Source organism: Poecilia latipinna, unplaced genomic scaffold (genome assembly GCF_001443285.1).
Source record: "Poecilia latipinna isolate Pla-1442-1.1 unplaced genomic scaffold, P_latipinna-1.0 Scaffold1359, whole genome shotgun sequence".
Classification (NCBI taxonomy): Eukaryota; Metazoa; Chordata; class Actinopteri; order Cyprinodontiformes; family Poeciliidae; genus Poecilia; species Poecilia latipinna.
Genome location: NW_015113975.1, coordinates 99,316 through 111,579, shown reverse-complemented (window position 1 = coordinate 111,579; position 12,264 = coordinate 99,316). Strand labels below are relative to the sequence as shown.

The window sequence follows — 12,264 nt, the reverse complement described above, 5'->3', positions numbered from 1 at the left end:
ACATGGCCATCCTTTCTGGTGGTCCTGATTCTACCTCATCTCTCCTCATGAAGATCCTGTCACTGGAGAGCTGGCTGGGCCCTCAACAACCAAGCTTGCTAATAGATAATCTAGTGTTTTAAAAATGTTTATATATTTTCAAGAAATTAATAAAGCCTGAATATGATTTATTTATATGAAGACTTTTAAAAAATGAAGGTATTCCTGTGCAAAACACTGTGATGTATTATTAAAATGAAGGTTTTGATGATTTTTTTTATCTTTTTGAAAATATCATCTGCAAAGAATGCTTCAATGCACATTATTTTCTTTAAAAACACAATCCAAGGTATTTTTATCGTACAAACAGTGCAAACATTTCCTTTGTGACTTCAGGATTTAGTGCTGAACGTTTCAGAGCTCGGCTTGAAGGCAGATGCTTTGATCTTCTTCATCGACAAGACAAAATAAATGAGGATGAAGACACCTGCAAAAACAAAAACAAAAAATAGAAAGTTAAACAGAACAAATCTCTGCTCTGAAAATCACTTTTTTCCACTGATTTGTGTGAAAAGGGTTACAAATGAAGAAGAGAAAAGCTTTATTTTGCTAGATTTTGTTTTTTCTCTCATCATGCTGCAATAAGTTCTTCAGACCTTGCAAGGAGTTGATAATGCAGAATACGTAGAGGCCAGGAGTGGTCAGCTGGCCGAATGAGAAGAAGATCAGACCCCAGGTGAGTCCCAGCAGGACCATCAGAACCAGCAGGGTGAAAACTTCTCGCTTCACTTTGCTTTTCTTATTCGGCGCAGTCTGATTCGACAAAAATGAAACGAAACACAGGCTGGAGGTCACCGCTTATCCACAAAAAGCAGCCAAAATAAACTCACCAGCATATTGAATTCAAATCCAGTTCAGACCTAACATTTGGAAGCAGCTTTAAGTTTTTTTTTTGTTGTTTTTTGTTTTTTAATTGTACAAATTATATTTTCAGATTTTGCTTTCAATCCCAAATTTGATTTTTCAAATTTAGTATTGGATACACATTACTGTGCCAAATCCTTGTGGAATAAAAATCAGCAAATGAAAAGACGACAGGAGTTTTAGGGTTGAAGGATTTGCAAATTAAGTGCAAAATAAAAAGAAAATGAATCACATGTTGCATATGTGACGTTATGCTGAAATGATGTTCAAACCAGCGAAGTTTACTTCGAAAAAAGCAAGAAAAGACAAGACTGCTACCTGGTAACTGCAGCAAAAATCTATTCTAAAAAGGGACTCTAAAATAATCCTGATTATTTTGTATAGCAATAAAAATATGATCTACTTTGGACAAAGCTGACATTGCCTTAAAATATTTTGACCAAAATTTTCTGCTAATAATTTTAGAAAATCTGAAAAAAGTGTGATTATACCTGTTTGCTAAGTTTGTCACACATTAGCCATTTTGCGATCCCTCCAAACATGATGCCATTAAAGATGAACACCGTGCTGAACAGGCCCAGTGTGGTTCCCATCTTCACTTTGTCATCGGTGATGTAGCATCTAAAGCACAGGCAGCAATTCATCGTGTTATGGAAAGGAAATAAAATCTGCAACAGAAACGGGACTGAAAACATCTGTAATAAACTTTGAATACGCTTTAGCCAAGTCAACTGTATGTCTGGTTCTTTATTAAATAATGCAAAACACATAAGGTGAGAGTTGTACGGAAAAGGATTAGGGCCACTGAAAAAAAAAATCAAATTTTTTCTCAAATCTTGATTTTTTTTTCATTAAAATTTTTATGTCAGCCTTAGAATTTTGACTGTAATCTCTTAAGATCAAGAGTCAGACTTCTGAGAAAAAAGTCAGAATTTTTACTTTTTTTTCTATAATTTCTGGTGTCAAGTCAGAATACTAAGATTAATGTCAGAACTGTGAAAAAAAAAGTCTGATTTATTTATTTATTGCAGTGGCACTTATCCTCGTGCAGAACAGGAAGTGGTCTAAATGTGCTTGTGTGTCTGTGTTTTTCTTACACTGCGGTCTCATTAGGCCTAGACTGGTCCAGTGTGGCACGACCGTACATGTTGTGGTCAGTGATCACCACTACTGTCACAATGACCGCTGGAAGACCTGAAACACACCAGTTGACACCTTCATTTAAACCTGCAGACATTTAATGTCCAGTCTCAGACAATGCCACTCACCCCATCCCACCACGCTGAGTTTCAGCAGGTATCTCTTCACATAGACGTTGAAGACTTTGACCAATAAGATATAGAGGTGGAAGCCCTCCAAGCCCATCCAGGTCACAGAGGCCAGCAGGGAGTAGTGAAGAAGAAGAGCCACGTAACGACAAAGCGCGGTGGAGGACGACGCTGCGGCCGCCTGGCTGGGCAGGAAGTGAACGTTGAGGAGGATCAGAGCGACTGCCAGACTGATGTGGATCTTCTTGGAATCGTCTCCTCTGAGTTTTCTGTCAGACACAGAAGACGAGGTCAGATGTAGATGACAACTTTTGCTCAGACTCCATGCTGCTCACACCGTATCACAGAAAATCCAGAGAAAAAATAACAGAACTAGAAGAAAAGGTAAATAAGACCTGGAGTCGATGTGGGCAAAGAGAAGAACTCCACTACCTGTCTGTGATGAAGAGCAAAACGGCGATGACCAGAGCGGTCAGGGAGATGCCGCAGCCAATGTAGGAAATGTAGGACAGGATCACCTCGTCTTCAGGGGAGAGATCTGCAGACACCTGTGTGGAATTGACAGCATTGCTTTACAATCTGGTGTTGTGGCATATCATGACACAATTTTAAAAAATGAAATTGACTTTACAAACTGTGTATATAAAGCACTATAAAACTAGAATTGTTAATACTTTTTGTTGTAAGCACGTCTTTTATGTTATATCCTAGTGTGAAGATAAAAAAGTCCTCTTGGAGAGTTATTTACTTTCACAGTTCAATAGAATGCGATGCAGAAGTTATAGTGATGCATAAATGTCTTTTTGTTGTTTTTTTTCTTTTTTTTTTACAATATTTTTGGTCTCAATGACATGACATTCTATAAGTTTAGGCTTAGTTTGGTTCCAGCTGTTTGGTTACCCGAAGCAGAAATATGAGTCAATTTGAAGCTGTGCCTTTTACTGAGTACCTGACAGAATAAAACATTAATCTTTGCTGTTTCTGGTTCACTGAACTGTCCCAAATAAACACAGAGAGAAATGTGTGTGTTAAAAAGTACAAGTTCTCAATTACAAAACTAAACATGCATTTTTGTCATCAATGAATAGATACTTTAGCATAAAAAAAGCCCAATAGCATTATAAATAATTTAGCCTCTCTACTTACTCCAATATGCTTTCCCATGGATGAAACAGCAGGTAAAGGAACTTACCTACCGTCAGCAGACGTTTACTTATTGCCACCATTTGTTCAATCGGCGCTCAGTGGCGTCACTTTGCTCTGACACCAGGTAGCGTTTGTCAGACACCAGGAGGCGACTGTTAGTGCCTCATGGACACATGAATCACATGGACTGGAGACAGGAGAGTGACTCCTCTTTTTCTCAAGCAAATGTATTACTTTGGTATCACTAATGTCTGTTAATATGCTTTACACTTTTGTTATTTTAAATATGTCCTTATTTTCATATTTATGATCATTTTTTATGAGCCAGATTTTTTTGCTGCTCCACACACACTGCATGATCCAAGTGGGCGGAGCATAACCACCGGTTACATATTTCACAGTTCATTAAATGGCTTCATTAGTTTATTTCTTCTTCTTCAATAGATACTCATCTTTTAGAAGTGACCTTTAAAAAGTAATTTTGGTAACACTTTGTGTGCATACTACCATGATAATGTCACTAACATGACATAACACCAGTTATGAACATGAAGGAGTCTTCATGAATGTCTATGACAAACAGGTGTGTTTTTAATGTTCCATAGTATGCCTGGAAATGCCAAACAATGGGAAAAATGCCCTCAGAAATGACAGAAGCTGTCAATTCACAAGTAATTAAAATGTGTTTAAGTCTGTGGGTTAAACACATTTGGGGTTGGAGAAAATCTGCAATAAATTCAAACTTGTGCACCCAAGGCTATTGAAACGATCTAACTGAAGTTGTGTGGTACTCCTGAAAGCAAACTTGTGCATGTATGTAAAATTCTGACCTCAATGTTTTAACATTCTCTTGCTGTCATGGAAAGACAAGATGAAGTTTAAACTAAAAGCTGGTCTTACCATCAGCACACCAAAGTATGTGAGATGATCACAGGAGCAGGTGATGTGATTCTGATCCCACTTTGTCTCACAACCTGAAGTGCGGAAGTGAGAGAGAGAGAGAGAGAGAGAGAGAGAGAGAGAGAAAGAGAGAAAGAGAGAAAGAGAAAAGCTGTATTGTTCTTTAGATTTCCGTTATGTTTCTGCATATCAAAGCGATGTTACTTTGGATACTCACTTTTCTCTCTGGTGTTCAGGTACACACACTGGGGCTTCATTGTTTTCTAGAGAGAAAACAACATTCCTTGTTTAACATCTAATTGGTGAATTCTATCCATCAGTGACAACATAAAACAGACTTCACAGTCTTACAGAAAACTGAAACTATAATCATTCTTACATCTATGCTTGTTTCCGTGTTTATGGTGAAGCTGACTCGGTCCTGAAGTCCTGAAACGCTCCTGCCCCTGACACTCAGGCCAATAAGCCGACGGTCATACAGTTCATCTGAGCGCTCCAGAGCCGTCTGCCGAACAAAACACACTCTGCTGAATTCAATGTTTTTCAAGTAAGCGAATTAGAAAACATGTGTCTCCTAATGATGTTCGTTTACAGTAGCATTTTAATTTTAGCAGTTATTCACACAAACAGTAGCACAATATCCTTAATTACACTGATATGACAATGTAATAATATCACGTATGACTAAATCTACTTTTTAATTATGCAATGTAACATCAAGATGCAATGTTGTTAGGTTCTGGTTTACCCTTCCTGTTACAAATGTCCTGTTTAACAGAAAACACTTGATTTCAGCTGATTTGCCATTTTCATTCATTTATGAAACAAAGGTGAAAATTTAGAGAATCACTCTGTATTACAAAATCTAACATTCTTCCTGTCTGAGCATCATTTACAATAACCCACCTGTGGCCAACATAAATTGAAAGAGCATGTCTCAGAAAGATTATTTTAACTATGGCATTCCGACATCTAGGTTGAGTCTTTTTTTATTTATTTTTTAAACACACATTGTCATTTGAAACTCCGTAGCAAGACTGTGGTCTTCTACAACCGTCACAAAACTCAACTGGACAGTTAAACCAGGATACGGCTCATCGAAGTGAACAGAGTGATGGAAACAGGATGGACGGCGGCGTCACTGACCTCATTAGGTAACTGGATCATGCAGAACACAATAGTATTGTTCTGGCCAGCATTGAGCTCACTTGGAAGGTGAACTCTCAATTTGCTGTTTGAAACATCTGAATCTATCATTACCTACAAAGGAGCCAGAAAGAGAAAGAACAGAACAGAGGAAGATAAATACAGTTTGAACTGCAGTAGGTAAAAAAATAAAAAATAAATAAATAAATAGAACTGCAGGCAGTTGTCAACGGGTTCCAAGCCCCAGGAACGCCGCAAGGAATTTTGGGTCTCATGACAAACAATAAAATTGCTCCCCTTCCTTCTCCCCCATGCAGCTACGTTCACCAAGTCTTGAGTCTGTCTGACCCAACAGAAGCTTTACATGACCAACTTTAAGGTCTTGCAACTTTCTTGCTTTCTTTGGTCTAATACTGATACCAGCACAGTATTTACTGCTGGTGAAATATTCATGCAAAGGTCTGCATACAGTATCCAATTCACTATTCGAAGTAAAACTAAAATCAGACTAAAAAATCTAAGGGTCAAATCTTAGTCTCTATTTTCTTATTACGAAAACATTATATATTAAAATAAAAAATAAAACAATGTAATTTTACCACCATTCCAAAACATGTAACAGGCTGTCACCTGTTTGTCACTGGCTGAAATGTGAAGACCTTTAAAGTCACCAGTGGGTCTGTGCAGTAAAGCCACCATGTTGTCCTGGTATAAGGCTGCTGAATTATTAGTGAACTCAGTTTTCTCCAGAGCTTCCTGTAGGACTCCAAGGGCTCTTGTGAAAAATCATAAACGGATAAATTGACCAACCAAATCAACACCTTGTTATTAATACACAAATTCAGATGATCTGTATGATAAAAAAGATTAAAATATTCACTTGACAGTGTCGTTATGGGGAACATTATGCAGTAGTAACATGAAGGTTTCCATGCAGCAGCTTGCATGATCAGCATCGTTCTGTTCTGAAGATTTAATTAATACATAGTTTATATGAGAAAATGGAAAACAGAAAATAATCTTCCTTCTGGTACCTGTTGATGTTTACGTACCTGGATCAGAAGGCTGTTTGCAGTTTAAATAGTCTAATGCTTTACAACAACCTGGAGATAGGGAATGTTTTTTGGCTGCACTGCCATTTGTTTCCACATTGTGATGAAACATGAAAGACAAGATCAGCCAGCAGAGAGTCCAACGCCTCATTCTGTGAGACAGAGACAACATTCAGCTCACAGCAGCTGCTTGTGGTTAGAGTCGCTGTGTTAATGAACACCAGTGCAGAGAACAATTATTAATGAAACCAAATATAACATTTGTACTTGTTTTTTTTCCTGATTGTCTCAAAGTCTGCACAAGTTCTTACACCAAACTAAACTTTACAAACATTGATGTAATTATGCAGCCAGAAATTTGCATATGTCAGATAAAAAGACAGAAACAGTCTTTTTCTCACAGTTGAAAGCTAAATCAGACAAAACTTTTAGGTCAGTCAGAAATACCAAAATGATTTCTGTTTGCTAAATGAGGATATGTCAGAAATAAGGTTAAGTGATGTGCTACATTGATTCAGACATATTCCTCAGGTGGTGACATTTGACTCTTTTTTTAGTGCAACAATGTAAACAAGCAAAAAGACAAAAAACAAAACTGAAAATAAGGCTTAAAAACATCATGCTGTATGTAATTATTCTATATAATGAGCTTTACTCAGTGAACTAAATTATTGAAAGAAGGAAACTTTTGAATACCCCAACTCATTTAGTCTTTATAAGGCCTGCTTAACAGTAAAACACAGTGAGGTAAACTTGAGTTCACTTTCAGTCCCACCCATTAAAACAACATCATTTATGTTGTTTTGTTGTTATGATGTTGTGTTGACCCACAACATCATTTATGTTGTTTTAATTAGAATTTACTTAAAACTTCTGCTGCTGTTGGAAGCTTCACCTGTTTCTGGGATGAGCAAAGTCAGCAGTGTTTCAGGATCCAAACAACTGGTCAACACGATCATTTTCTAAATATAAAATGTTTAAAAATCTTAAATCTTATGGTTAAACCTTAACCTGCATCGCTAAACACAAAATTAAAATTGAATAAAATATATATATATATTTTTTTATGAAATCTTTCTTTTCAGTGAGTTAGTTTGAGCTCCTACACAGTTTTTATTTTTGTGCACCTTGTTAAATAAAACACAGGTTCTGTTTTGGTCTGACTTCGATGCAACCAGCTTAAATAAGAAATGTGAAGAAAATCATATCCTACCTGCAGTAATGCGTCTGCTTCATGACCAGGTGGAACATGAAGATACAACTGATGTGACAGCAGGAGACCAACCTTCACTTTAAACCAGTTAAAAATAACATGTAAATGAGACTCCAGAGAAAAACAGGAAGCTTCCAGACAGATATGTGTCTGTTCTGAATCATTGCAATAAAGAAAAATGTGTGTGTAAAGATAATTGTTTGCATCAAAGACTATCAGATACCAGAATTTTGACAGCTTTGCACATTTATTTAACCTCATTATTTTGAGCAACTATTTGTTGGTCTATTTAACAAAACTAAATCATGGTCTTGTGAAGATGCTAAAAGGTTTGAGGTTTTAACTTTTAACTTTATGTTCACTTCCTGTCTGGTTCACAATAACTGACTTGGTGTTTGAAACATTTGCCACCACATGTGCAGCTCTGAAGACAGAATCATCAGTTCACTACAACCTTTGAGAAATCCAAAACTCAGAAAGAAAAACTTCAATGCAAAGTTTAAATGTACGATTTCCAATCCATGGTTTTTATGGGTTTAAAATGCAAACTGCTGTAATACTTCTTAAAAGCACAGATCTACGTCAATTTCCTGAGGCTTTCTTTGGAACAAATGGGATGGAAACCCATTTGAAGAGGGATGAGTGATCACGCAAATGAGATTTGCAGTGAGAACAAAGCCGTGTCTGTGCTTCTACCAAAAAGGTGATGTCTTTTATCCAAATAGCATGAAACCAAAACTAACCTGTTTTTTTTTTTGTGTTTGTTTGTTAGTATTTTTTTTACACGTCATGCATCTGGTCCAGCAGAGTTCTGAGAACGCTTTAGTTAATGGATTCAAAGCAGTGTCTCTGAACTCAGCTGGATGAACAGCCGGTGTTGGTTCCGATCCAACAAATAACCAAGAAACAATTAATAACGACAACAGAAAGGTTTTAGTCAAGACCTGCACACAAAGACTGCCAGGATCTTCGGCTTTTTTAGTTTTTTTTTCTAGGTTTGTAGTTTAATTCATTTGTTATCTGTGGGTTGCCTTTGTTCTCCTCTGTTTTCAGCCTTGTTTCTGTTTTACTTTAGGTCAGTCTGGTCCTTGTGTTGCTTCCCCAGCTTCCCTGTTACTGCTTCTTCTTACTCCTTTGTGTTATTTCTCTCCCTCAGCCTGCCTTCTCCTTTGACCTCACAGCTGCACCTTGTTTTCTAATTAACACCAGTCCATCATTCCAGTGTTTAAACTCATTTAGGAGACAGAGGAACGTGGGAACACAGATGATGAAGTGTTGGGAAGTGAAGCCACACTGCATCCTGATTCCTATCTAATTTGACTCCATAATCAAACTTTAGTCATGGATCCACTTTCTCATAAGCATTCAAAACAGCAGTTGTTTATATTTCTGCTGCTGAGCTGTAGCTATATAGAATGACTATTCAAATAAAAATAATCCCTATGAGCCAACTTAAATATTAAATCACAGTCCACATAATATTTCAAAGTTTTATCACCATCACATCCCTCTGCCCAGGTGATCAGTAGGGTGATGTATACCACTGATTATATAATATATAATTAGTTGTGGAGCAATCAGGCTGACTGCTGTAAATATTTAAATACTGTGGTGATACTGCTGACAATGCATCAGCCCTGATGGAAGTCTGTTTTTTTTTTTGTTTTGTTTTGTTTAGTATTGTATTTTAGAAATGTCTGGTTTCCCCGCAATGTAAAGATTATCAGATTTATTCTTATCCATAGCTTCTTTGTCATACTGACAAAATAAAAGTTGTAAATGTAATTTAAAAAATGTATATAACATCCAATCAGCTGCAGACAGTTCTTTTGTCTTACAATGCTGTGGTATGCCTCCAATTCACCACTAAAACACACAAACATAAAAAATGACAGAAGTTAAACTTCTACATGAACAGAGTGTTCGGGCTGCCCAAATCTGCTGGATAAAGTGGGGTATTTTTGCCTCCTAGTGGTAAAAAGAAAGAAGTACCTGCTACAGGGATAGTTAATGGTTGGCCAACTTATTAAAGAAGTATGCATAAAAGACTGGCATAAAGGTCTTAATATAAAATGTATTTGGAGATAATTGACAGAGCTTTAACTTTCACTTTAACAGTGTTCCACAGAGCCAGCCTATGGCATAATCAGACTAAGCAGCTGTTTAGAGCAAAAGCACAAATTAATAACAAAAGTTTAAATAGATGTACTATTGACAGATCAGTAAGACTTAAAAGTAAAAAAAAGAAAAAGTAAAAGTAAAAGAAAACAATCATTGATAATTTCCATTCTCTCCTTTGACAATACTGACTTTAAAAACAAATATATCTTCTACCATTTTCAAACATGTAAGAAAAAAAAACACCATATAAATGATGTGAATCATGTAACTATAGCTTTCAGTGACACAGTGTTGGTTGGACATTCAACCCGTGTCTTAATTATTTTTTTCTAATTTTGTATTTTAGTAACTTTAGTCTTTGGTATAATGCACAAATGTTCAGACAAGAATTAACTAAATCTTTTGGCATTAAATTCACATCTGGTGTAAAAACTGAGGAAAAATAGCGTGTCTGATATCACGGGGGAAACATGCAGCACTAAATAAAAAATAATAATATGGAGCTGGGGAAACCAAAAGTTTCAAAATCAACTAACAAAGAGGAGAGTGATCATTCACATATTTATTCAAAACTATTAATTAAAGAAAACGACATCACAACTGTGTTCAAACAAAAAAACTAGAAACATAAAATGTGAAGGAGTAAACAAGCAGGAGGAATCACAGGAATGATTATATAGATGTTTTTTTTTATCTTAACACAAAAATGTATGTTTACAAAACTGAATGATGAGCTGAAAAAACACACCGGATTATATATAATGACTGATCAAATCATTAAAACACAAGAGGGGTAGCTAAGCATGTAAATTACTAAATAAAAAAATTAAAGTGTACAGAAATTCACTAATAAACTAAACACACACAAAAAATGCAAATCAACAACATTAAACTATAAATACAATTATTTAACAAAACACCAAATGCTAGTTTAACTGTAGTAAATATCACTTTATATACCAGTTATGAATCATCCAGATATTTGGATTTCAGGTTTTTCAGAGCTTGTGTCTTTGGTCTTTTTCAAAGACAACACAAAATAAATGAAGATGAAGAAACCTGGGGGGGGGAAAAGAAAGTGGAGAAAATGTCAGCGTCATGCAAATAATGCTGGAGCACTGACAAATAGATAATCAGGTCACAGCGTGTTTGATTTGCACCAGGTGCCACAACACAACAGAACACATTCAGTCACGTTGTAACGAGCTCTCCTGACCTTGCAGAGGGTTTAGGATGCAGAAGGCGTAGAGTGCAGGAGTGGTCAGGTTACCAAACGAGAAGAAGATGACTCCCCAGGGGAGGCCCAGCAGAACCAGAAGCAACAGCAAGGTGACCATTTCTGGCTTGGCGTTTTTAAGGCCGCTCCATCCGTGCTGATTCACCAAACATGAAGGGAAACACATGGACAAAATTATCAAGACATTATTACATGCTCGGTCAGGCTACATTTGCACGATACTGCTGCCTAGGAACTGCGCGTATTTTCAGACGTTGACTGGGGGATAATTCCACTTTTAGATTTAACAGTAGACACAGTAAGCTGTAGTTGTCATGCCAGGTCACTAGATGGTGCTGTTATTTTAGCATGTCAATCACTGGTATCGTGTCATTGACTTTCAATCAATCCCTCATACCGAGCATGCAGGGAGCAACGGTGGAGAAATGGCTATAATGGTAGAAGCTTGTTAAAGAATCAATCACAATACGAGAAAAAAAGGTGACAAACCTTATGATAACATATAATAATAATTAATTACCTCTTTTCTCATGTGGGAGTCTGCAAAATATTTCACTGTGATTCCAAACATTATCAGATTGAACAGGAACATCAAACTGAATAATCCAAGTGTGGTCCCCATTTTCACTTTGTCTTCGGTTACGTAACATCTGTATGTAGAAGAAAGGGAAAAGCAACCATTTTTGTCATATAATAGGAAAAACATAAATAAAATGTTATACACAGTGCTTCTGCTTTAATATTAAGACAGAATTCAAAGTACAGTATATTTAAGATAGTTTATTATTTAAATGTAAGTTTTTTTGACTGTCTTTTCTTTACACTGTTGTTCCGTTGGGGTTGGACAAGTTTAGAGAAGTACGACCATATGTGTTTTTGTCGACGATCACCACCACTGACACAATGACAGCTGGAAGACCTGAAACACAACGATTGGTACATTCTTAAAGCTGTAAATACTTATCCTCCAGTATCACATGATGCCACTCACCCCATCCCACCACGCTGAGTTTCAGCAGGTATCGTCTCACATAGACGTTGAAGACTTTGACCAGAAGAAGGTAGAGGTGGAAGCCCTCCAAGGCCATCCAGGTGAAAGAGGCCAGCAGGGAGTAGTGAAGAAGAAGAGCCACATAGAGACAAAGCTCAGTGGAGGACGACGCTGCTGCCGCCTGACTGGGGAGGAAGTGAACGTTGAGGAGGATCAAAGAAGCTGCCAGGCTGATGTGGATCTTCTTGGAATCGTCTCCTCTGAGTTTTCTGTCAGACACAGAAGAC

General features: G+C 36.9%; 2 protein-coding genes across 2 annotated transcripts in view; both read right to left on the bottom strand.

Moving 5' to 3' along the window:
• Positions 1 to 6: 6 nt before the first annotated feature.
• Positions 7 to 9,034, bottom strand: LOC106961997 (adhesion G-protein coupled receptor G5-like). Its single transcript, XM_015056135.1, has 14 exons — positions 7,629 to 9,034; positions 6,416 to 6,567; positions 6,244 to 6,328; positions 5,994 to 6,138; positions 5,364 to 5,477; positions 4,597 to 4,722; positions 4,435 to 4,480; positions 4,218 to 4,306; positions 2,604 to 2,719; positions 2,172 to 2,440; positions 2,001 to 2,097; positions 1,395 to 1,524; positions 636 to 792; positions 7 to 466 (listed from the first exon to the last, which is right to left on the bottom strand). Exons 1-14 carry the CDS (start codon positions 7,664 to 7,666, stop codon positions 372 to 374), a joined length of 1,659 nt encoding a protein of 552 aa, XP_014911621.1. The 5' UTR covers positions 7,667 to 9,034; the 3' UTR covers positions 7 to 371.
• Positions 9,035 to 10,298: 1,264 nt separating this feature from the next.
• LOC106961989 (adhesion G-protein coupled receptor G2-like) overlaps positions 10,299 to 12,264 on the bottom strand; it is a 15,019-nt gene continuing 13,053 nt past the window's right edge. Inside the window, exons 3-7 of the mRNA XM_015056129.1 lie at positions 11,978 to 12,246; positions 11,809 to 11,905; positions 11,507 to 11,636; positions 10,966 to 11,122; positions 10,299 to 10,808 (exon numbers count right to left, since the gene is read on the bottom strand). Coding sequence (XP_014911615.1) covers positions 10,720 to 10,808; positions 10,966 to 11,122; positions 11,507 to 11,636; positions 11,809 to 11,905; positions 11,978 to 12,246 — 742 coding nt within the window. The 3' untranslated portion in view covers positions 10,299 to 10,719. The remainder of the gene's footprint in view (positions 10,809 to 10,965; positions 11,123 to 11,506; positions 11,637 to 11,808; positions 11,906 to 11,977; positions 12,247 to 12,264) is intronic.

Bases quoted from the DNA above. Each gene is read 5' to 3' on its own strand.
- LOC106961997 (XM_015056135.1), bottom strand. From the start codon at position 7,666: ATGTTCCACCTGGTCATGAAGCAGACGCATTACTGCAG. The intron at 4,723-5,363 runs GTCAGTGACGCC...TTTGTTCGGCAG, and splicing joins TGATCCAGTTACCTAATGAG to ACGGCTCTGGAGCGCTCAGA. The intron at 2,098-2,171 runs GTGAGTGGCATT...GGTGTGTTTCAG, and splicing joins ACTCAGCGTGGTGGGATGGG to GTCTTCCAGCGGTCATTGTG.